This window comes from Notechis scutatus, chromosome 1 (assembly GCF_049901735.1).
Source record: "Notechis scutatus isolate UNSWTSFEM ecotype Mainland chromosome 1, rNotScu1.2, whole genome shotgun sequence".
NCBI lineage: Eukaryota > Metazoa > Chordata > Lepidosauria > Squamata > Elapidae > Notechis > Notechis scutatus.
The window spans coordinates 152,735,552-152,761,584 of NC_142009.1; the positions used below are offsets into that span (position 1 = coordinate 152,735,552).

General features: G+C 42.5%; 1 protein-coding gene across 1 annotated transcript in view; it reads left to right on the plus strand.

The window, feature by feature from the left end:
* The first annotated feature begins 13,159 nt into the window (after nucleotides 1-13,159).
* The window catches only part of PPP3R1 (protein phosphatase 3 regulatory subunit B, alpha), a 36,420-nt gene continuing 23,546 nt past the window's right edge, over nucleotides 13,160-26,033 (plus strand). The window contains exons 1-2 of the mRNA XM_087952793.1: nucleotides 13,160-13,189; nucleotides 19,487-19,633. Of these exons, the coding sequence (XP_087808919.1) occupies nucleotides 13,160-13,189; nucleotides 19,487-19,633 (177 nt within the window). The remainder of the gene's footprint in view (nucleotides 13,190-19,486; nucleotides 19,634-26,033) is intronic.

Consider the following 26,033-nt stretch of genomic DNA (forward strand, 5'->3'; position numbering starts at 1 on the left):
CTTTTAGTACTGGAGACAGCTAGGCTAACTTTAAAAGAACAACCCCCTTATGTAGTGTTAAATGGATTAAAATATACACATGAGATTGTTAGTGCAGAACAAAACAATACTTCTCATATCCCCATATAGGTAATTAGGGAGGTAATAATTTTGCTTTATTTCACTTGTCCAAATCAGCACCATATTTTCTGATATATTATTTGTAGGTTCCTATGGCATTTAGTCCATTTTTGGCTGCTTTATAAATCTAAGTTGTGCTTTGAAACATAAATATTAATTTGCTTTGCTAGAAAATGTCTTTAGGAAGCATTATAACAGAAATAAACATTAAACACATCAATCCAAAGCAGTAACAATACCAATTAATAATAGCAACAGCCATCATAAGTGGATCATAAACAAAAACCTAATATTCCTCAAATGCTCTTTTCCAGAGCCAGGTTTTCACCTTTACTGGTAAACTGGGTAGGAAGGCAATGATTCTTTTTTTTTTAAATTAAAGTTTTATTTGGGTTTTCACACACACAAAATACAAGTAAAACATCTTTTTTGAAAATAGCTTGGTCCCGGGTTGCACTTCTTTATACAGACACAAACTCAATGTCATGCTCCTTTTTGTGTTCTATTCCATATCTCATTACTATTCTGCATTTTCTATATAGTTTTTCCCCTCTTTTAATTTTCTCAATTTTGTTTTGATTATCTCATCTCAATTCAAATCATTATATTTATACTTTTGTCTGTTCTGAATTTTAGTACAGGTATTCCTTGATTTACAAATGTAAATGAGCTCACAATTTTGGTTGTAAGTCACAATGGTCATAAAGTAGGTCATCACGTGACCAGACTCAATTTTACATAATTGTAATATGTGGTAAAATATTACTTCCCCCAGCACTTTTACATAGAAACTAAATAACTTGGGGAGTGAATTGTATCCTACGGAGCCCTATATTGGAGCAACTGTGAGATTCATCTAGGACTTTCTGTGGCTGACGTTCCAATATTTGTCCCAAGGGGAAAAATGTTGGAGCTTGGGTGCAAATTGTCTAACATAGCTGGATTGAGAGAAGGCTTCTTCAAGAAAGGGTACAGTTCAAGATAGCACCATCCCTTTCATCAAAGAGACACTTGAGAGAGGAAGGGGTTACTATAGCCCTCCTATGTTTTGGTTTTAGAATATGGTCCTTTGGCAGCATACTGTACCAAAACTTGGTAAATATTACTGAGTTTGCAGTTTGAGCTAATGATCGGGGGAGAGTGAAGTAACCTGTTTATGAAGTGGCTGGGGCTCGTGTGCCCACACAAATGGCTCTGCATGCCACCTGTGGCGCACACGCCATAGGTTCACCATTACGGGTATAGCTTATCATTGGTGATGGTTGTATTTTGTGGATATTTTGGTGTTGGGAGTTTAGGGAAATTGGAGGCATAAGACAAAGGATTTTTCCCCCATGTGGGGTGGCCTTGATACTGATAAAAAAATTGTAGATCAGAGGCTGAAGATAGGGAAGATTAGGATAGAAAGATAACTGGATTGGAGTTAATAGTCACTTGTGGTTTAAATCAGTGGTCCCCAACCTTTTTGTACCAGGGACCGGTTTCAAGCAGAAACATTTTTCAAGGACCGGGGTGGGGGTGGGTGGGGGAGAATCCGAGTTTGGTAGTTTGCTTGCAGGCGTTTCATTACCTGACTAGGTAACATCTGATGTTGTTACCTAGTCGGGTAATAAACGTCTGCCAGCAAACTCCAAGATTCAGAGAGCGCCTCGGCCCTGCCTCCCTCAGCCCCATCCCTCAGGTTTCTCCCTCCCTCCCTCAGGTGTCTGCCTCGTTCCTCTCTCAGTCACTCTATCGCTCCTCCAGCAGCCCAGGAAGAAACTGCTTCAAAGAAGCCAGGGGTGGGGTGGCTTTTCCTGTCGCCGCAGCTTCCCGGCGCCCGTTTCACCCCCACCCCGCCCGCCCGCCCGCTCGCAGTTCAATCCACAGTGCTCCGTTCTACCTGCCTGCCTGCCTGCCTTCTTCGTTTGGAGCAGCTTCGGCTGATAAAAGGCGAATAGTTATTATTCTCAGCGAAGCTGCTCCCAAACAACCAGACAGGCAGGCAGGCAGAGCGAGCACTGTGGATTGAACATGTAGCGGCCGAGTGAGTGGGGTGAAAGCGAGCGCTCGAAGCTGCGGCGAAAGCCACCCCGGCTCTTTGAGCAGTTTCTTCCTGGGCTGGTGGAAGCGGAAGCGACTGAAGAGCTGAGCAGAAGAGCAGGACAGGCTTGATTGCTTCCTCCCTCCCCTTCTTTCATTTGTGTCCTTGATCCCGATCCCAGCAGCATTCACCGAAGGCGAAGAAAGCCGCCATTTTTTTTAATTTTTTTTTTTTATTTGCGGCCCGGTAAAGAGTGCTCCACGGCCCGGTACCGGTCCGCGACCCCGTGGTTAGGGACCCCTGGTTTAAATGACACGGGAGAACAGTTGGAGTGTCTAAAGTTTCTGCTAGGAGACTATGAAGGTACATTGATGGACAAGGAAGATATGATAGGGTTAATTGGTTGGCAGTTTCAGCCTGAATATGTGTACCTTGGATTTGGGAGGCTGGATTCTTCAGTGCCTTGGCCTCAGGTTACTGTTGTGGGTGTCAGTTTTTATGTAATAAAAAACATTCTCACCCATGACCTTATATTCAGCGAGAAAATGGACTTGGCATGTATTACTAAAACAGAGTAGGACAAGGTAGCAATGTTGTTCAGTTGAGAGATTATGGGGATGCTGGGAGAATACTGGATATCTAGATATAAGTAATCAAAATAATAAAGAAGTTAGTAGCTTACTTTAATGGCAGCTCAACCCTGGCTGAAACAAGCCTGGGGATGGGTGGGTGGGAATCAAAATGTTGAAAGAAACTCTTACCTTAATGTAGTTGTTAAAAAATGAGAGCTGAAAGAACATTCCCAAGGTTCTGTACTTTACCCTTAATCTTTGCATTGTAACATTTCATTGAAATTTTTACTGAGGTTTGTATAATTTTTGCTTCCTTAATTGTATCTTGATATGGGGTCTTGATAAGCTGTCTGATATTTGCCCTCCAGGTTTTAGATACTTTAGTTGCAACTCCTGAAGATACTGTGACTGCAATGATTCTGTAAGAGATAGATAGTGATTAGGGGCTTTTGGATAACTGGATATGATTGTCTCTGAGCTGTAGAGACAATTAAAGATTCTTTTGGTGTGGTACTCTGCACTGTCCTTTCCTCAATCATTGGACTGTACAGAGCTGCAGTTGAATTATTCCTAGCATTTGATATAGGAGGACATCCACATCTTTGGATGAAATCTGTGAAAGAAATGTATGCCTTTCATACCAATCATGAGGTTTTTCTAGATAATGAAAGGCCGAATCCATTCTGGTATTTAATTTGAGCAGTTGGATTATGATCTGAAAGTGGAAGTTATTATGATTGATCCTTTATCATGGTTAGATCATTACCTGGGTAATAAATAGCTCATCAGCACCGGTGATCTCATCAAGATGGGGAGTCATTATAGATTCATTATGGATATACTTCATTTCAAATGACATTTGAAGATTTTTCCAATAATCTGGTGTGCAGTTCTTCCTCATACCTCATTAAACTATGGAATTCAGCAATGACAAGAATCCTTGGGTAGAATTGTTCACCAGTGACCTCTCTCTGTTTACCAGTCCCAGCAGGCTCTTTAGTGTACTGTAATGTTAAGATTACTAAATGCTCTTAATGCCATAATCATATGTCATCTGGTGGCACTGTTTAAAAGTGGCTTGTTGGAAAGAATGATTTTATAGGCTACTGTGATAGACATTTCACTGATAAAATTGCTCATGTTCTCCATGCTGCAGCGAGAGCCCAGGATGTGTAGACTCCTTCTTATGATGTCATTAAGCTGAGTCTGTACTTGTATATAAAAAAGCCAGCCCCCGGGAGAATCCCCAGCTTTGACTCGGCTTCTTTAAGTCACAAGCTGTGTCTCTGAAAGCGTTAGTGTTTTATTCAGTGATTTTCTACAGAAGCTACCCTTGCTTCAATCAACTCCCAGAGATCTGGGTAGCTGCAACTTCAGGAGAGTGGGGCTCCGTTCTCCTGCAACGTTGGGATAAACATTTTCCCAAGTGCTGCTAGGCAAGCGGAAGCATCTGAGACTTCCCCATAGCCGCAGTTTGTCCGATTGTAAAACTGATCGGCAACTTGATAACAGAGCCAGCCAGCTGATCACGTGGGAGGCAATCTCTTCCTTCTCTGGCTGATCTGATCGCTCGGGGCTTGCAATAGCCTAAGGAGTGAAATTCACTTCTCTGAGCCATCAACGAGCAGCAGACACCTTCGAGTGCAGTCTCTTCAGACACAAGGTGAGCGGGCATTTTAAGTGGCCGGGCGGCCATTTTCAGGGCTCTAAAGACCCAATTCCACCCTCTGCCATCCTTAAGCATTTTTGAGCCTTGCTTATTTTAAAATGGATCAGGACAGTGCTCATGCAGAGCTTTCCCCCCCAGTGGAACAGGCCCTCCAACCCACTAAAAGGAAAAGATGCAGACAACGTACTGCTCAGAGGGAAGTGGCTGCAAAAATCAGCTAAGGCTCTAGCTCCTAAGAAGACAACTCAGGCTGAGTTGAAGGCAGAGCAACGCAGACATGCGGCTCTAGAGAGACAATTTAACAAGACTATTGAACAAATGAGAGAGCAACTGCAACAGGTTTCCCAGCCAGCCGAACATCAGGATTTCCAGAGAAGCCCCTATGGGAGGGGAAGTTGTTCATGGAGCCTTTGGACACCCCCCGGCTGGTCCCCTGAGGCATTTGAGGAACAACCTCAGGATTTCAGCAGGTCTGGGCCATATTTCCAGCAAACTTCTGGGTTCTATGCCCCCTCTCTTCCCTCCAGAGTTCAGGCCTCCCAGATCAGGCCGGAAGCCACCTTCATGCCCACTGCAGCTGGTCTTCGGCCCTCCACTACCTTTGATAACAGGCCCAGGGAGATCCAAGTTGTTGTTTCCTTAGCCATTAGGCAGGGATTGGCTGAAGGTTTTCAACAGATTCTTCGCCTCTGGAAAGGGTTCAGGCCCTTCTCCCTTCTCAGTCTATGGCTTCCTTACCTCCGCAATGAGATTTCCACAGACCCCAAGACCTCAGGGTCCATTCTTCACAGGCAGAATGGGAGGAGTATGAAGGAGAAGAGGGTGCCTCCCCATCTGAACACAGTTGCTCCTCTAGTTCAGAGTGCGAAGAGGGCGAAATCTGTGATCACAATCTTTCAGAGGAAGAAGACTTTCGTCCAGATCAGCCCCCCTCTGCATTAGTCTTTAAACCAGTCCTCTTTAAACCCCTACTTAGCAAGGCCCTGGTCACTGCCAAGCTGTCACCTGAAGAAGCAGCACCTGAACCACAAGGGGAACCCTCCGGGCAAGGAGACAGTAGTACACACGGAGGTTTTGCCTTCTCCCCTTTTGTTTCTCGACATGGTCAAGGAACAGTGCGCTTCCCCTTTGGCAGGTCCTCGTCCATCATCTTTGGACAAGTGGTTCTACAATGTTAGCACATCCCTAGCCAACGCACTTGCAGTGCCCTCAGTAGACACACCGGATGTGGCATCATTCTTCTCTTCTGGCACTCTCACCGAGCCAGAGGATGTCCTTAAACCAGAGGACAAGCGTTCCGAACAGACCCTCAAGCGCAACCACCAAGCAGCTGCGTGGGCTGTTCGGGCTTCGACAGCTGCATCCTTTTTCACGAGGGCATCTCTATGATGGCTGCACCAACTGCAGGATCGATTGCCTGCCTCTGACCTCAGGTCTCATCAGGATCTGAACAAAATTATAGCAGCGGCAGAATTCACTGAGGATGCCACCCTCAATTCTGCCAAATTTGCATCAAGGGCCATGGCATCTTCGGTGGCGGCAAGAAGGCTTCTGTGGCTCCGAAATTGGCAGGCGGAGTCACGCCGCAAATGGAAGCTGGCCTCTGCCCCCTGCGCAGGAGACAAGCTTTTTGGCGAGGGTCTACAGCCGCATCTCATCGAGACCAGAGATAAATGTAAAATTCTTTCCTCCTCGGGGAAAAAAGCTGACTATCGCCCAGCTCCTTATCGCCCACCTGCCTTTCGGGCAGAGTCCACCTCCCGCTTTCGTTGGCCACAGAGGGCGTATTCTCAGCACCAAGACCAACGTCAAGAACCACCTAGCAGACAACAACCTTCTGCTGGTAAACGGCCCTTTCACGGGGGAGGGGGTCGTGCCTTCCGTCGCTCCAAGTAATACCTCGTTCTCCCCACCCATTGGAGGTTGCTTAGCCTTCTTTGCCTCCAAATGGGAGGAGTCAATGACGGATGCCTGGGTGCTCAACACTGTTAGGTCAGGGCTACAATTGGAATTTCTATCGTCACCCCTAGAAATTTTTTTGATTTGTCCTGTTTCATGGGACACTTCAAAGAGAGCCCTTATGAATTTGGCCATTCAACACCTACTTAACATAAGGGCTATTCAACCAATTGCCACCTTACCATGGGGACGTGGATTTTACTCTCATCTTTTTGTTGTTCCCAAAGCCTCGGGGGGTGGCGAGCCATCCTTGATCTAAAATTTCTCAATCAATTTGTCAAATACAGGCAATTCAAAATGCAGACACTGCATTCTATCTTAGCGTTCGGGAGGGCGACCTCCTCTCTTCCATTGATCTCACGGAGGCTTACCTCTGCATCCCCATCTTGCCTCATCATCGCCATTTTCTCTGTTTCTGTTACCAGAATGCTCACTTCCAGTATCGAGCCCTTCCCTTCGGCCTCTCATCAGCTCCAAGGGTCTTCACAAAGATTCTAGCAGCATTGGTGGCTTCACTCCATTATATTCCAGTGAGGATCCAATGCTACTTGGACGACATGTTGATTTTGTCCTCATCCATCCACTCGGCACATCGGGACTTACAAATTACCCTGTCTTGCCTCCAAAGCCACGGGTTTTCCATCAATACCAAGAAGAGCCATCTCTCACCCACGACGAAACTGCTACACTTGGGAGCAGTCATCGACACGACTTTGTGCCAGGTTTTCCTGTCTCCAGATCATGGAAAAAGCCTTGCAGAGATCATCAGCCAAATTCAACAACAACAGACTGTTCCACTGTCGCTGCTGTCCAAACTACTGGGGAAAACGATCTCCTGTATTGGCATTGTCCCGTGGGCACGGCTTCACTCCCGATTGCTCCAATGGTTCCTGTTCCCCTTTCAACGAGCAGGAACCAGCCACTCGTCAATCAAGGTCCTGCTCTCTCAACAGGCCCGGCGGTCCCTCAGTTTGTGGTTCTCCTCGTCCCTCTGGAAGGGGCTCCAATTCAAGGAACCAGACACGCTAGTAATCACCACAGATGCCAGCCTTCTGGGTTGGGGCTCCCATAAGGAGGGTCAGATAGCTCAAGGAGTTTGGTCCAGATCAGACAGCACCCATCCCATAAATTGGTTAGAGCTCAGAGCTATCTCTCTGGCTCTCAAGCATTTCAGAGCCTCGGTGACGGGCTGCCATGTTCTTGTGTTGACGGACAATATGGCCGCAAAGTCACATGTCAACAGATGGGGGAACGAGATCCAAGGCACTTATGAGGGAGGCAGAACGTTTGGGGTTATGGGCAGAGAAACACCTGCTGTCGATCTCAGCGGATCACATTTCTGGAGTTGACAATTCCCAAGCCGACTGGCTGAGCAGGAGTTTAGTGGACCAGTCAGAATGGTCCATTCCTCCATCCCTATTCAGGGATCTTTCCCTCAGATTCGGAACTCCGGAGTTGGATCTCTTCTCCACTCCTCAAAATGCCCAAGTCAACAGATTCTTCACCAGGTTTCCTTGCCAGGGAGCGGAGGGGACCAATGCTCTTCATTGCAAATGGCCCACAAGTCTCCTCTACGCCTTTCCCCCTCTTCCCATCATTCTGGCGGTCATATGGAAGCTGTTGGCGGAACGAGCGGAGCTAATTCTCCTGGCACCCTATTGGCCAAGGAGGCCCTGGTTTACGGACCTGGTCAACCTATCTGTAGCTTCCCCTTGGAGGATCCCGGCCCATCTCATCTCCCTGCACCAAGGGGCTCTGATCCATCTGGAGCCCCAGTGGCTCAAGCTGACCATGTGGTGCTTGAGCGGCAGCAGCTAAGGGAGGCTAACCTCCCAGAGGGGGTTATCCTCACCATCCAGGCATCTCACAAACCTACGAGGCGCCTCTATGATGCCACCTGGAGGGTTTTCTCCCAATGGTGCCTCAAGGAGGGTCTCTTTCCTTCCTCAGCCCAGTTGGCAGAGGTTCTTAGATTCCTTCACTTGGAGAAAGGTTTAGCCCCCAATACCTTACGACACCAGGTAGCGGCTCTCTCCTCAGTTCTTTCATGGAGTTCGCTTGCTTCCTTGTCCCATCACCCCTCGGTCAGAAGATTTTTGAAAGGGGCTTCCAACCTACACCCTCCTGTGGTGCACAGGTATCCTTCATGGGACCTTCACTTGGTTCTTAATGCCCTTACGAAGCCCCCCTTTGAACCCCTTAGAACAGTGTCTCTCCAATTCCTAACTCTAAAGGTAGTTTTCCTCATTTCTATCACTTTGGCCAGAAGGGTGTCAGAACTGGCCGCCCTTTCTATCAGGCAGGATCTTTGCATCTTTCACAATGATAGGGTTGTTCTCCGTCTGGACCCCTCCTTTATCCCAAAGGTTAACACTTGGTTCCATTGGTCCCAAGACATTGTATTACCTGACTTCTGTTCCCTTCCACACCATGACTTAGAGCGCAAGTGTCATACTCTAGATGTCAGAAGGGCTCTTAGAATTTACATCAAGTGCACTTCCCCTTTTAGAAAGACAGAAGCCATGTTTGTCTCCTTTTCACCTTCTCACTTGGGGAGCAAGGTTTCTTCCCCTACTATTAGCAGGTGGGTCAGGACGTGCATCGCAAAGCCTACAAAGCAGTGGCTCTTCCGGTACCCCATGGTTTAACAGCGCACTCTACCAGAAGTGCAGCCACTTCAGCAGCCTGGGCCACCCAGGCATCCTTGGAAGAGATTTGCAGACGTGGACATCCCCGTCTCCCTTGATCAGACACTACCGTCTGGATTCCTTTGCCTCGGCGACGGCGGCCTTTGGCAGATGGGTTCTTCAGCGAGTGGTTCCACCGTTGGAGTGATTGGCCAGACGAGGACCCGACCGTGGATATGCAAGCTTTGGTATGTCCCATCCTGGGCTCTCGCTGCAGCATGGAGGAGAATGGGCGTTGGTAAATTTACCTGTGAATGCCCTTTCTATCTATGCTGTGAGAGAGCCCAACCCCTCCCTTGGTTCGTCTGGAGATGGTAAGGCATGTTAATGTATTGGGTTGTTTGTTTTCAGAGACACTTCTTCAGTCTGTCAAGTATCTTCGCCAAAGCTGGGGATTCTCCCAGGTGCTGGCTTTTTATATACAAGTACAGACTCAGCTTAATTATGTCATAAGAAGGAGTCTACCTATCCTGGGCTCTCTTGCAGCACAGATAGAAAGGGTGTTCACAGGTAAATTTACCAACACCCATTTTCTTATGATTGGAGTCTGTGAGGGTGGATTCAGTTGAGAAGACTGGGGCAGTTCTTTGTCAAGATGTGGACGGAAAGAGAGAGTATAAGATATTCTGTATCATTAACATTGTATCCTAAACTCCATGCAATGCTGGTAGATAGGTGGCACTATTTTACAATGGTTCTGCTTTTTTCTGAATTTTGAGTAAGTAGTCTTAGGACTTGTTTCTATCATGGTTTTTAATATTTATATGAAACTATTGGGAGAGGTTCTCCATCAATTTAATATAAGATATTATTGTGAGGATGATACTAAATTATGTATCTTTACCTAGGGCCGAGCTAGAGATTGCTAAAAGTCCTCAAGCAAATTGAATCCTATGCAAAATGAAAATACTGTTATTTCAGAGACCAAATGGCACAAAGTCTGCTCCTTCATTAACTCAAAACAGATTGCACCTCCCTGCTTTAGCAGCAGGTATGTGACTTGGAGACCCTCATGAACTTATAATTACTGCTTGGTCACTGGCCTTGGCTGATAAACCACGTGCCATTAATGTATGCTGTCATCAGTTTGAAAACTGATTATTGCAATGTATTTTATTTGGGACTGTCTTTCACAGCTACATAAAAATAGATTGGAGATTGTGATGGTTTGCAGGTTGACAAATAAGAGCTAACTCAACCATGTGGCATTGGTTCTACAGACTGTGCACTGACTTCCAGGAATTTTCTGTGTACAATTCAAAATAATAACTTTAACTATAAAACTCTTGTGTGGATTATCTCTATCTTAAAGACTTAGACAGCTATTTTAAAGACAGCCTACTTTGATCCGAATGCGTCTTTGGTGTGTTTAGATGGAAGGCTATTTCCTATCTAGGAAGCATATGAGGAAGAAACCCAGAAGATCTTGATGGTCTCACTGTCCTTGTGGAATAACGTCTCCCCACAGGCCCAGAACACCTCCACTTTACTGAGTTTTAGCAGAATAGTTAAGACTGTTTTATTGTATTGGGATAACAGGTAAGAGTTTTTTTTACATGATAGTGAACTGAAATTTTAAAAAACAAAGGGTGGAGGGAAGCTAACTATTCTCATCCACACTGCGCCGAGAATCGAGGCTGGGTTAGACTCCTCCCTATTACATCATAGAGCTGAGTCTGCTGTATATAAAAAGCTACCCTGTAGCCAGATCCCCAGCTTTGACTAGCTCCTTATCTTAATTGAGCTAAAGTGTCTTGGAAGCAGTTTATCATCGTAAGGCAACAGAAAACAGTAGAAAGGCAAGGAAAGGTTTTTAAAGCCTTTGACATAGCTCTCGGGGCTCCGATTGAGCTGTGCCAGCTGGGGAGCGGGGATCTGCTCCAGCAGCATCAGGGATCTGTCGCTGCCTTCGGGAGGCTGCGAACAAGGGAAGAGCTTAAAAATCTCCCACGCAATCCTCCCAGGCGTTTCTGTGCTGCCGAGAGCTACAGCAATAGCTTTTTGGCGCCTCTCAGCTGTTTCTTCGAGGCAGCCATTCGCTCCTGTGTTTCTCCCTTCTCTCGGGGCTCTCGTGGCCTATAGAGTGATGGAAGCTCTCTAGATGATCTCCAGAAAGCCTCTCCACGTGCTGGCAGCCATTTTGTCATTTCAGCCATAATGCACGAGGACGGCAGCCATTTTTAATTGGCCCAAACTTATCAGATCGTCTTTCTCTACTGTTTTTTTTTTGTGGCCTTTTGGAGACTTTAGCCCTGTTTGATTAGGAGAGACATATTGACATATCTCCTGCCCTTTGGAGGGGATATCCGTTCAAGGAGCCAGACAGATTACTGCTCACCATGGATGCCAGCCTGCAGGGCTGGGGGGCCATTCTGGGGGGAGAGATGACTCAGGAGTGTTGGTCCCTGGCAGAAGGGTCTTTCTCGATAAACTGGTTGGAATTCAGGGCAATCTTCTTGGCCCTCAAGCACTTCCGTACCAGGGTGATAGGGAGGTCACATGCTGGTGATGACGGACAACGTGGCCACGAAGGCACACCTCAATTGCCAAGGGGGAACGAGGTCCAGGGCCTTGATGAGGGAAGCCGAACGCCTAGGGCGTTGGGTGGAGAGACACCTTTTGTCCATCAGGGTGGACCATATTTCTGGGGTCGACAATTCTCAGGCCGACTGGCTGAGTCGGAGTGCTGTCGACCATTCAGAATGGAGTCTTCACCCTTCTCTGTTCAGGGATCTCTGTCCATCAGGTTTGGCACTCCCTCAGTAGACCTGTTCGCCTCTCCCCTGAACACTCAGGTGAGCAGATTCTTCACCAGATTTCCTTCTCAGGGAGCGGAGGGGACCAATGCTCTTCAGAGCAGATGGCCCCCAGGTCTCCTCTACGCCTTTCCCCCTCTTCCAATCATTCCGGCAGTCATTTGGAAGATGTTGGAGGAGAAGGCAGAGCTGTTCTCCTGACGACTCATTGGCTCCGGAGGTTCTGGTTTCCATATCTGGTGAACTTGTCAATTGCTCAATTTTGGAGAATCCCGGATCACAGGATCTCTCTTCATCAGGGGAACCTGCTACACCCGGACCCGCAATGGTTCCACTTGACCCGCAATGGTTCCACTTGCCACTTGAGTGGCAACGTCTGAGAAACTCTAACATTCCTGATAGGGTCATCAGCACCATTCACGATGCCACCTGGAAGGTTTTCTGTGATTGGTGTTGGATGGAAAACCATGTGCCCACTTCAGCATCTGTAGCTGATGTGTTACTTCTCCTTCAGGATGGGTTGGATAAGGGGCTCTTGCCCAACACTTTCTGCTGCCAGATGGCCCTGTCATCCGTTATACACTGGGATCATTTTTCATCTTTGTCCCATCATCCTTCTGTGCGTAGGTTCCTAAAAGGGGCCTCTAAAAATATACGCCCACCAGTAGTCCACTGGTATCCCACATGGGAGCTTCCCAAGGTGCTTAACGGGGGTCTCCATTCGAACCCCTTAGATCGGTGTCACTTCAGTTCCTAACCCTTAAGGTGGTTTTTCTAGTGGCCATCACTTCATCTAGGAGGGTGTCTGAACTTGCAGCTCTCTCAGTCTCTGATCTCTGATCCTTCCATGACAACAGGGTGGTCCTTTGTTTAGACCCTACCTTTGTCCCAAAAATTAATACCTGGTTTCATAGGGCCCAAGAAATTGTGCTACCAGATTTTTGCCCTCATCCTAGTCACGATCTAGAACATAAATGGTATAAGCTGGATGTTAAGAGGGCTTTACGTATATACATCAAATGTATGTCCACATTTTGGAAAACAGGCTTTGTATCTTTCTCCCACAATTCGATGGGCTGTAAGGCCTCCCCTTCTACCTTAAGCAGGTGGATCAGGTCATGTATTGCCAAAGCCTACCATACTTTGTCCCTTCTGGTGCCTACCAGATTTACGGTGCACTCCAGGAGAGCAGCTACTTCGGCGGCTTGGGCTACTCAGGCTTCTCTGGAGGAGATCTGTAGACTGGCTACTTGGGCATCTCCATCACCCTTCATTAGGCATTACCAGATTGATTCCTTTGCTTCGGCGGATGCGGCTTTTGGATGAAGGGAACTTCAGAGGGTTATCCCGCAGACCGAGTAAACAGACCGGACATGGGCCCTCCTGTGGACATGTTGGCTTTGGTATGTCCCATCCTGGATTCTTGGTGCAGCATGGATAAGAATGGGCATTGGTATAATTCCACTTCCCTCCATGCAAAATATCCAAGCAATCTCATTCATACATATATTTATACACACACACACACATACACAATGGACTACTTGAAACTGGGTGTTGGTATAATTACCTGAGAATGCCCTTTCTATCTACGCTGTAAGAGAGTCCAGCCCCACCCTGGTTATGTCCGGTGCTGGTAGGATGCAGGATTATTTCTAACATGCTTGTTCTTTGCTTCCTTAGACACTCCGAGTCTGTCAAGTATCTTCGCCAAAGCTGGGGAGCTGGCTAGAGGCGAGCTTTTTATATATGGCAGACGCAGCTCTATGACATAATAGGGAGGAGTCTAACCCATCCTGGACTTTCTTGTAGCGTAGATAGAAAGGGCACTCTCAGGTAATTATACCAACACCCAGTTTCAAGTAGTACATTTTATTTATATTTATATTCACAGCCACCCGTTCAGGATATCACATCAGAAAACTCAGAAAATTACACCACAAGAACTCAAGAAGTTGCAACACAGCAAATGACCCAGGATATCACAGTACAAGACCAAGGATATCACAGCATTAAGTCTCACAAGGACATCACACAACCCATTACCCAAGCCGTTAAAACACGAGGGGCTAATGGAAAAAAGATCACTACAAAACAAATGACCCAGGAGATTACAGCACAAGATCCAGGATATCTCCACAACAAAACTCACAAGGCCATCACACAGCCCATTATACCAACATCAACTCCATCAACCAATCAAGAGGCAGCAGCGCAGCCAACCAGCCCAGCACACCAGCCCCCACCACCAGTATTTATAGAGAGACGGCAGCTCCGATCACACACTGCTTGCACTGGCATGAAGCCGAAAGCACCAGCCTGAGGATGGCAAGTGAGACCTCGCCGAAACGTCGCCAAGATACTCTTAATCTTACACGGGAAAAGACCCGAACACACCTAGACCTACGTATATGTATGTATATGTATATGTATATGTATATGTGTACACGTACATATACGTATACATATACATCTATACACACACACACATACATACATACATACACCCATATATACATTTTGCAGAATATATTGAGCAATGGTTAATTTTTTTTCTTTATCTTTATCATTGACGTGATCTGCCTTGTTACAATAACTCCTTCGTTAATGGAGAATATTGAAAGGATCGAGATTTTGCCAAATCTATGGGCTGACCATAATCCCATTCAAATTAAATGGAAAGGAAGAGAAAAATTGGAAGATGGACATTTAACCATACCATATTAAGAGATAAAGAATATATTGAAATGATAAAGAATTGAACGTATTTTTTGAGATAAACAAAAGAGAACATACCTCCCTACAAAACCTTGGGGGTACGGCCAAAGCCTATGTTAGAGGTCTAACTATTGCTTACAATATTAAAAAGAATAAAGACAAAAGACAGCAACAAAACGTATGGAGGGAGAAACTGAAAGATTTGGAAACAAGTAGACAAAAGGACCCGAACAATTCAAACATTAAGAAAGAAATAGATCTGGTAAAACATAAGATAATTCTAAATGTACAGGAAGATCTGGCCTGAAAAATTAACAAAACGAAATTATTTTGAAAATGCAAATAAGCTGGGGAGGTGGTTAGCCTATAAAATTAAAAAAAGAACAAGAAAAGAGAACGATCGTAGCTCTCCAAGATCAGGAAGGGAAATTATGCACGCAGACCCAAGAAAAGAAATTGCTAAGGAGTTCTTTATGAAATTGTATAAACAGGAAGAAATACCAGAAGAATCTATTGATCAATATTTGAACGAAAAGAACTTGCCCGAAATTACTGATGAAGAGAAACAAAATTTGAATAAGAAAATATAGAAGAAATTAGGAAGGCAATCGGAACACAAAAAGCAAATAAGACCCCTGGCCCAGATGGAATTCCTTTGGAATTCTATAAGGAATTCCAAGAAACAATAGAGAAGATATTGGTGGACTTGTACAATGAAGCCCTGGAGAATGCTAACATGCCTAAATCATGGATGGAAGCATATATTACCCTTATTTATAAAGAACAATCAGACCCACAAAAAATTCAAAACTATAGACCAATATCACTTTTAAATGTAGATTACAAAATAATGGCCACAATATTGGCGGAAAGATTAAAGAGAGTATTAAGTAGAATTATCCACACTGATCAGAATGGCTTCCTCCCCCATAGGCAAATAAAAACAAATACAAGAACCATTATGGATATATTAGAATATTATGAAGTATACTCAACCAAGACAATGGCATTGATATTTTTAGACGCCCAGAAGACATTTGACAACCTAAATTGGAACTTCCTTATTAAACAACTGATAGGCATGGAATTTAAATTACAAGAGCTTGTGCTTTTTTAAGTAGCTTTAATTTGGTTTTAATGTGAATCTTAGCTCCACTGACTTTAGGATTTCTACATTGATTGTAGATTTTGTGTCACTGAATCATCTAAAGTTAATTTGAAATTGTCCATAGATAAGCACTGTAACAGGTTAATCCTTTTTGTTAAGTAAAGCTAATTGGATAAGGAAGGAAATGAGTGAGGAACAGTAAGAATATCTGGATCCCCTCCCCCCCCAAAAAAAACAAAAAAAAAAAACACCTGTGTAGTGGTAAAATAACTCTCGGAAGAGAAATATGATACTTATATGGGAAATCTAGTTTAACAATAATTATACATTGCTGTTTTTTACACTCGTGCAAATGCAGACTTTTCCCAAATTAATCTTGAACAGAGAAAGGTGATTAAATGAGTAGAAATATATTTGGGTTGAGCAGAGATATTAACAAGAAGCAAGGATCTAAAGTTCTTAACCAGTTCCCCACTTCTTGTAAAAAGGGAAATAGTAGCAATTATTTATAGGTTGTAACTCGTGTATGTTCCTGCAGGAGGACCTTTTTGTTTTAATATGTGGAATGTAAAAAATGTAAATGTCCTGTCCTCATAACAAGTCTTTGATCCAATAACAGTGGAAAATTCTGAGAAATTGGGTGTTGGTCTTACCTGAGACGCCCCTTGTATACATGCTGCAAGACAGTCCAGGATAGGGAAAACTACTCCTTCATCATAGAGACTGAGTTTGTCTAGTTGATAAGACCCACCTCTGTTGCTATGGCACCCAGCTTTCGGCGAAGTAACTTGACAGATGTGACATGTCTCTGAAAAACAGAAAAATGAGAAGGACCCTTCCAAACCTCAACCAGACGTATTCAGGTGGGGCCTTGACTCTCTAGCAGTGTGTGTAGAAGGGGCATCTCAGGTAAGATCAATGCCCATTCCCCATGCTGCTGTGAGAGTCCAGGATAGGAACATACCAAAGCCAGTGTGTCCAAGGGAGAGTCTAAGTCTAGTCTCCCTCCTTCGAGTCCAGAGGTACTTTTTGGAGCACGCTCCTGCCAAAAGCCACCTCTGCGATGATTTTATTTGTATCCTGATGGGAGTTGGTATCACCTGCTGGCAGGCAGTCCTGCAACTGATGTAGCCAATGTAGTGATGCCCTTGTGAAGAAGGAGGCTGCAGTGGAGGCTCGGATCGCTCAGGCTGCAGGCTGATGAGTCCATTTAAGAGTCTGCTCTGACCACTTGTCATCAGGCTTTAGCACGTCTTCAGGCTGTGTTGGTGTTCCAGATGTGGAGACAGAAGCAATCACGGGCATCTACTGATGGAACTTGAAGGGCCTTGGCTAAGCTAGGACCCATGTTATAAAACTGTCTATCATTAGACATGGGACTGGGCCCCAAACCGAGAGAGGTACACTGTTTGTGTACCAGGTCCAGGAACAGCTTGGGTGATGGAGGAACCTCAGTTTGAACTGTCAGCTTAGAAAACAAGGAATCGCCCTGGGGCTTAGGTTCCCAGAAGGTTCCATTGTAATTTCATCAGGACCCAGCTGAGCAGTATTTTGCGCCTTGTACAAAAGAGATTGAGGAGACTGTTGGCTCTGCCCACCCATTTGTTTCAGGCTTTTGGCAAATTGTCTTTCCAAGGCCTCATGTCTCATTTTTTCGGCCTTAAGCTCAGTCTTTGAGGCTTTAATCTTGGCCACTGCCTCTCGCTTAGCTGAATAGGACCTAGTATGTCTTTTCCTCTTAGATGGCTTCTGAGAAGCTTTGGAGGGATGGGCCTCAGCATGGCTTGGTCGATCTGTGATGACCCAGGGCATGGCACAAAGGCAACACAGTCAGATAATCAGTAGGAGTCCCTTTATTAGCTCCAACATTGCCCCCAATGTCCTGGTTACCTTCTGGCTAGAAAAAAACTCCCAGGAACAGCCTTTGGCTGCAGAGAATAAAGTCCAAAATGTGGTAATCAAAAACTGTAACTATAAGTCCAATCAAGGCAAAATGAAGTAATTAGTCCAACAGGGCAGAAGGAAGAATTCCAGATGTGAAGGCATGGCAATAAGTCAACACGGTTGTGAAGACGCCAGGAACACAGATAAGCAAAGTCAACACAAGATAAACTCACGTTTGCTCCCAGCAGCTGCTGCACTCAGCATGCATTTCTTTTAAACACTCTTTCCAGCTGTGGCTTATGAAGGGAATCAGGGCCCTTTCCTCCCCTGTAAGCCATGCAGCCCATGTTGCTCTCTTCTCCGTTCCTCCCTGTGTGCCCTTGGATGAAGAGGGGGTGGGCCTGGGGCTTCCTCTTAATTCCCTCTCCCTTGTTCTCCCTCTCCCCTGCTCTGCCCAGCTGGACTTTGCCCTTCCCCAGTTTCCTCCACAGCCAATGGAGCCACACTCCCACTCCCTGTCAGCTGTTCATCTTCCTCCTCAGATTCAGACTCCGATAGGGGCATGACAAGATCTGACAGGGCCTGCACATCCTCCATTTTACTAATGGCCTATCAATATAGGTGCTGGAAGCTGCCTATCTATTTTCCCTTCCTGCTTCCTTAGACCAGGCAAGCGGGATCACTGTCAATGTGGAATTTCAGGCCTGGAAAGTGAAACGGGTTGAATTGCGCCTCTCAATCGGCTGAGAGGCGCTGTAGTGCCCTTGCAATGGCTGCATGAAGGTCTGAGGCCAGCGTGCGAATCCTCGGCACAAAGCGAGGCTCTTATGCCAGTACTCACTCCATCCACATGTGCTTTGCTCAGAGCCAACGCCCCGGCGCTGAGGGAGAGCAGATCCCCGGGAGCAGCTGGATGTAATTTTGGTGAATATTGTTGGTGGCTGTTTGTTCGTTGCCAAAACTTGCTACTGCTCGCTGAGACATGTCCTGCCCTGATGAGGGATTGAGTCGAAAGCTGGGTGCCATAGCAATAGAGGCAGGTCTTATCAGCTTGACAGACTCAATCCCTATGATGAAGGAGGAGTTTTTCCTATCCTGGACTATCTAGCAGCAGTGTGGAAGAGAAGGGTTTAGGCAACATTTTCAAAGCGTAGATTGTATGCAACACTTAAGGAGTTTCAAGACAATGGATGAAATCTTCCTTGCAAGTTCCTTGCAAGAAGCCTTATCAGGTAGATGCAAAATACAGAATGCTGAATATAAAACAGTATCGCAGTCCTGAATGATACCTGACTATTGCCCTGCCCCCCGCCCACCCAACCATTCTAGGAATTTTTTTATACAATGCATTTGCCATTCAAAGAATGAATAATTCTGTCTTGAGGGGACAAGGTTTTTTTTATGGTAAATTCACTACAGAAGATATTTGGAAGTACATATTGACAAGTGCATATAAACAACCTTTTGCTGCAAACCAGGTATAGATTTCTTTTTCCATTGTATTTGTTCAGCTGGCCCCCAAAAGTGCACAAATTTTAAAGTTTTGATATATACAAAGAAAGTAGCTAGAAAGTATATATATATTTCTAGATCTTCTGTAGAAATCACCCTACAGAGAGAGCATTGTAATAAATTAAATAGGTTTCGAAAAACTTCATACTTAGTTCACAGTAAATCTTACTCTTTTCAAAATTCAGTTTATTATGCAGCTTTGCTTCTAACTATAAGTTTAGGATTTGAGGCTTTGACTTCAATTAAGACCTTCCATTTCTTGTGTGAATTACTGAAAAATAATTATTTAAAAATGATAATGTAGGCATGCCTGATATGGTTCTTTCCCTTATAAGTGTGTTTATTTTAAAAGGTTATTTTTAAAGCTCTGGAAAATTATGAAATATTTAACTTGCATGATCTCATAATTTAAATGGCACTGGACACTCTGATGAAGTAATACTTAAGAAAGCTCATGCCACAATAAATTATTAGATAGCACAATTCATATAAATTACTATATGAACATATAACATTTTATAAAGAGGAAAAAAGTGTAACATCTTTATTACATCTGCAGCAGCGACGCCAGGCAGGTCCAACACCAGTACCAGGCAGCACCAGCAAGCAGCCGCAACATTCTTCAGTGAGTTAAATAAAACCAGAAGTAGTTTATTCCTCTTATTTTAATTAAATAATCTACTGCATTTATCCTCTCATACGCTTTATGAAGAGGACTATTATTTGTATTTTAAAAATGAATAACTGAAGCTAATAAAATCTTCCATAGTAAGTTGTTACAGCATTGGAATTCAGACTAGATGTCCCAAATTCCAGAACACTTCATTAGAATATTAGCACAACATTTTAGGTGTATAGAACAAATGAATAACAATAAATATTATTAAAATAGTATGACTATTTCTCATATGAAATCAGATGAACTAACACTTATAACCAAGCACTTTCCCTATGCTAAGTATCAGAAGAATTTCATAATTCATTAATGTTTTCATCATTTTTTAAAACACTTTTGCTCATGAAAAAGAAAATATAGTCCAACCTATCAAAAACAGACCCATAAAGGACAAGCTAGGAACATAAATTAAAATAAGGAAGAAAATGGTAAGAGCACACCTGTCTGCTCTAGACCAATTTCAAATTAGAAGAAACCTGGCTCAATAGCTGTAACTATGAAATGGCTCTTGGAGTCCTAATGGACAATCACTTAAATATGAGCCAGCAGTGTGTGGCAGCAGCCAAAAAAATCAATGCAATTGTAGGTTGCATTAACAGAATGATAGACTCAAGATTGCATGCAGCATTAGTTCAACTGAATAAAGCCTTAGTAAGATCACACTTGGAGCACAGCATCCAGTTTTGGTCACCACAATATAAAAAAGATGTTGAGATTTTAGAAGAAATGCAGAGAAGAGCAACAAAGATGATTAGGGACCTGGAGACTAAAACATATGAAGAATGGCTGCAAGAATTGGGTATCCCTAGTCTGGTGAAAAGAAGGATTAGGAGCTACATGATAGCAGTGTTCCAATATTTGAAAGGCTGCCACAAAAAAGAGTGGGTCAACCTATTTTCCAAAGTACCAGAAGGCAAGCCAAGAAACAGTGGATGGAAACTAATCAAGGAGAGAAGCAACCTAGAATTGTCCTACATTTGTATATTAAACAGTCCCATCAAGTCAAAAATTGATTTCCCCCACAACTGAACAACCAGTAGGCCAGGGATGGGGAACCTTTTATGGCTCACTCAGGCATTCTGGGAGTTGAAGTCCATAAGTGATAAAAGAGCCAAGTTTCCCTACCCCTGGCCTATGCTTATCAACACCAATACTGTAAAGTGTATGGGGAGAGTTTTTATTGTGATGGCCATATTCTGAATGTATTGCATATATAGTACATAGTGAAACTGTAAAGAGGAAAGAAGGCATTGAATACGTCCTTCATAGAAATTAGTATTTATAGGATAAAGACGAGGAATAGAAACTGAAACAAAAATAAACAGAACAATCCAGTACTAAAGCAGTCTTGTGCCTTTCATTTATTTTATCCATTCTATTTCTCATGGCAGGGGATTATAAAAGGAGCTTCAGTAAAGAAGTATTTTTTGTGTGGCAGTCCAATCACTTGACTTTAGTGTTATGCTGGATTTTAACAGTAGTTGGCTTTTCTGAATATCCAGATATGTTTTCTTACCTTAGACTAATTGATTTAAACTGAAAAATATTTTTTAATCCAATAATAGGACACTAGTATTTTTCCCCCCCAAAATGCTGTACTGTATGACAAAAATGAAGAAAGCCTGTAATTAAGTCTATCAGCAGCACAAGTTTTAAAATTTGAAATTTGAAGTTGGGTAATATTTTTATTAGGACAAGGAAAATTGGAAAGCGAATATGCAGGTTTCTTAATTTTTTGTTGAACAAAAGGTTAAAAAATGGGGAAGGATGGAAAAGCTTTGAAGAAGTTGCTTTTATATTTAAAAGTTAAGAAATGCATCTGTTTTTGATGATAGTATAAAAGCTTAGTGGTGGTGCTGTCTAATGAGGAAAATATTTTCCAAACATCCATGGTTAAGACTGGACCAATTCCATAGACTGGAATTAGTTTTGATCCTGATAATTTCACAATATATGTTTCAATATTAAATAAAATTACAAAACAATTTTTAAAATGAAAATTAATCTGAAAAACATTAAGAAAAATATTTGCTTTTTAAACAACAAAAATGTATCTTTCAGTTAAAAAGATTGGTTGGATAGAATCTTCTTGATGGTTTCTGAAATCATTAAACCTCAATCTCCTTTTGGAGGGATTTAAATCAATTCAATTTTAATCAGACCTACCTTGAGTAAAAATAATCCATTTATTCGAGGAATTATTCTACAGTTATGACTAATGGTAGCTACAGTGTTTTCCATACTGTTTGTTCCAGTCGTTACTAATAATAATTAAAGAGCAGAATTTATTATAAGTAGCAAAGAATTTGTAGTTTCCGCAGATTTATTTTCTGCATTTTAATTGAAGTCTTACTGATAGTTAACATGAAACATACCCAGTATGAAAAAAGGAAATTAATTTCAATTATCATACTTGGCATTACAAGAATATTTACAATTTTATGTCTAGCATCCTTTTGTTACTACATTTTAAGCACTTTGATCCCTTCAATTTTTTCACTGCAAGTAATGGTTCTAAGTCTCTGAGAAAAGTTTCAAATTTTTTATTTTTAAAATTTTATTTGTTTGTATCACAACTTTATTACTTTTACAAATAAGGTGGTGAACATATCCAATGCATCTTCCTAATTGCGCTACAAGTTAAAATCATGCATACTTCACATAGAAGTGGATTAAATAATTATTTCCATGCTTCTTCAAAAGATGTTTTTAATATATATTTAAATTACTGTTTCCTTGAGGCTGTTACCTTTGCTGTTTTTGACATTGGAAATCTTTGGGTTGTGTGCCCAGTTGTGCTGTTTCCTGGATAGGGAGGTCCTGCTTGCTCTTGTCACTCATGCCCTTGTGACTACTAAATGTGCTCCATATGGGGCTGCCCTTAAAGAGCATTTGGAAGCTTTAACTGGTACAGAGTACCTGCATGGATAGTAAATGGTGCAGTTAATTCACACATGTAACACGCTGTGAGCTGCCTTAGTTGCCAGTGTGCTTCTGAGTACAATTGAAAATACTGGTTGTCACCTTTAAAGCTCTTCATGGTGCTGAGATTGGGTTACCTGAGGAACCCCAAACACCCCCCCCCCTTTTTTTTTTTGAGCTCGAAGAATGTAGCTCCATAAGGAATGCTGCCTCATTCCACAGCAGTGCTCCATTCTGGTTTAGCAATATTTTTCAACTCTGCAATATGCTTGGATAGAGTAGAAATCTTATCTAACTATGAATCTGTAAAAAAAGTAATTTAATTTAATTTTGTTCATCTGTTTCAGGCAGTGCTTTGTTGGACAAAATTATTTTTTTCAATGGAATTTGTCATCTGGCCTTAATTTCTCTTTTTCACAATAGACAGTGGACTTTTCATTATTTTCAAACTGTTAAGCTGTTACCCATTTTTTTTGATCTCATACTTGTGAAGTACTTCTTAGGATACATTATTTAAGAATTTTTGGGCTCAATTCTTAAATGAAGCAAGTAATTGTTTAATTTGGGGTGAAAGTAATGCATTAAATTGTTAATTATGATATTTGTCTTTAAAATGTATCAGTAGTTTAAATTCTGTTTTTTCTGTTTCTTCAGTCTGCTTCTAGGTTAGATCTGTACATTATAGCCAAGACTTAAGTTGATTCCTGTATGTGACTATAAATAGTTAATGAGTCATAGACAGCTGCTTCACAGGTTAAGTGACTGTCAGCTGAAGATCTTCTTTCTAGTCATCTGCTTTCAGTTACCTTAATAACTTTTCAATATCAAATTAGGGAAAATTTCACTGCAGAAGAACATTTTCTTGTTAATATTTCCTCAAATTTTTTTAATTAGGGTCTTCTGACATAAAAATTATATTTTGTACACAGATTAATCTGGAAAGATATGTTTGATAGAAGATGAATAGTGAAGAAAATAAGTTTCTCAGATGAAAAGCTAGCAGTGTTAAGATACTTAAAAATTTTAACTCCAAATTAAACAATTACTTGCTTCATTTAAGAATTGGGGTTGAAAATTCTTAAATGCTTAAAGAGCTTTTTATCTCTCTCTCTCTCTATCTATCTATCTATCTATCTCTATCTCTAAGTTATAAAAAGAAAATATAGCTAATTGTTACTGATTATTTGTTGCTGCTTTTCAAAATAATGGGAGATGGTGGGATGTTTGATTTTAAAAAAAGAGTGAATACATATTATAGATTGTCTAACTATTCTATACCACACTGAAGAAGCTTCTTGGGTGAGAAGCGAAATGTTTTCAAGGAAAAAATCAAGGAAGTCTAGTTGCCCTTTGAACAGCACCTTTGGGACAATCATGAGTTGGATGATTGTGAATCTCCATTGACGTTCTACTCCAGACGTCTGAAGTTTGGTTTAAACATTCCTTTATGTTTTAAGAGTAAAAAATAGCACTTTAAGTTTAAGAATTCAGGAGAGATAGCCATATCTTAGATAAAATACAGTACTAGGGCTAATCCTATGTCAAGATTACAAATGATTAATTAGAGGATGGCAAGAAAAATAAAGAGTGAGGAGTTGAAGAATATGAGGAAAGCTTTTGAGTGAATCTGAAATTACTTTTATGACCTGGTGATTGATTGTAGCAAAAGAATTGTCAGCTTCTAGATTTTTTAAAAATAATTCAGTAGTATGATTTGTGTGTTCAGATTAGTCATAGTTAATATTAGTGTTCTCTGCGATTAGATCCAACAAATAAAAAGGTGTAAAGAAAAGAAGACACATTTACAGAAAATATACCTTCCTTCCTCTTTTCATTCTTTGCCTTTTTATTTTAAACTATTATTTTAGATAGCTTTTTAAAAAAATATATGAGGCTCATTTCTCTTCTGATTACTCCTTGCTTGACAGTTTGAGAGCTTGCTTAAAATTTAAAATATGTGTAGAAATAATTTTTAACTTTTTGCATCACTCCCCTTGAGAGAATAGCTCAGCTGCATTGATTTAGTATTTAAAAGTACATGTACAGTAGCTGAAATATTTTCTCTTTCTCTTAGCCTTTCAGTCGTGACTTCATAATCTTCAACTAAAAACAATGGTAGTCAGAAAAATATCTACTTATATTGAGGTATACATTTGCTGAAAAGAAAATAAATTTAAGTGTGCATGCAGCATGTATATTTATGGATATATTAATTTCTGCAGTTGTTTTAGAACTAAATCATAAGAATTTAGAGATTAATGGTTTCTTTTAGACATACGGTCTTTATTTTAGTAAAATATCATCTCAAAAAAACAATCCATATCCACAGGCTATACAGAAAAAGAGAAAACATTATTCACAGATGCATGCTGAATTAAACTATCCCATGACAGATAAAAGTAGAAAGAAGAAAATGAGAAAATGTTAGGGAGCTACAATCAGTAATGGCTGTATTAAAAAATTGTGTTTCCTGATGTGCCTTCTGTTGACTTAAAATAAATTCAGTTCATTGCAAGTTAGAATAAGACCATAGCATTACACCAGTACCATTTAACTCAGTAGTTCCCAAAGTGGGCGGTACTCTGGGGGGCGGTGGGATGCCTTAGGGGGGTGCTACGAGGCAAGGGGGGTGCTGGAGGTGGCCCCTCACAGTGCGCAATTTGGGATGGGATTCTACCAGTTCTCTTTCTTTCCCTCTCGGGCTCATCCCATTGACTTGGTGCACCGCTTCGCTCAGACTTGCTTGGGCAGGTCCCTCTGGTGCAGTGGGCTCAATGGGGTGGACCTTGGGGGCCGGCGCCTTGAATGCAGCAGTGGCAGTGCGTTTGAAAAGTAGAGCAAAGCCAGATTGGCTTTGCTCTACTTTCCCAATATGCCTGCGGGGCCAGTGCCTCAAACGTGGTAGCAGCGGCACGTTGGGAAAGTAGAGCAAAGCCAGTGGGGGTGGACCTGTGGGGCCAGCACCTAGAACATGGCAGTGGCAGCACGTTTTAAAAGTAGAGCAAAGCCAGATGTTGGTAATTTTTACTGCAAAGAATCACAAAAGCTTCTGGGCTGTGCACAAGAAGGGACACAAATGTCAATGCAATTCAGCAACATAAGATAAAGAAATACAAATAAAACAAATCAACAAGAATCAGCAAAGCATCTGTGATTAGATTCTATTCACTACTAGAATCTAATCAGAGATGCTTTGCCGATTCTAGTCCCAATGACCTGCTCTAGCAGGGTTAGAAGGGAGTGTGTGTGTGCGTGTGTGCGTGCGTGCGCGCGCGTGGCTGTCAAAACTCCAAAAACGGGTCAAGGTCTGGGGAGGCCAGTCATAAATTAGAATACTTGCTAAACAACCAGCCATTAAGTGAGGACCACTTGTATTTGGTTTGCCAGTCACCTGGCCATGCCCACCCAGTCACATGACCACCAAACC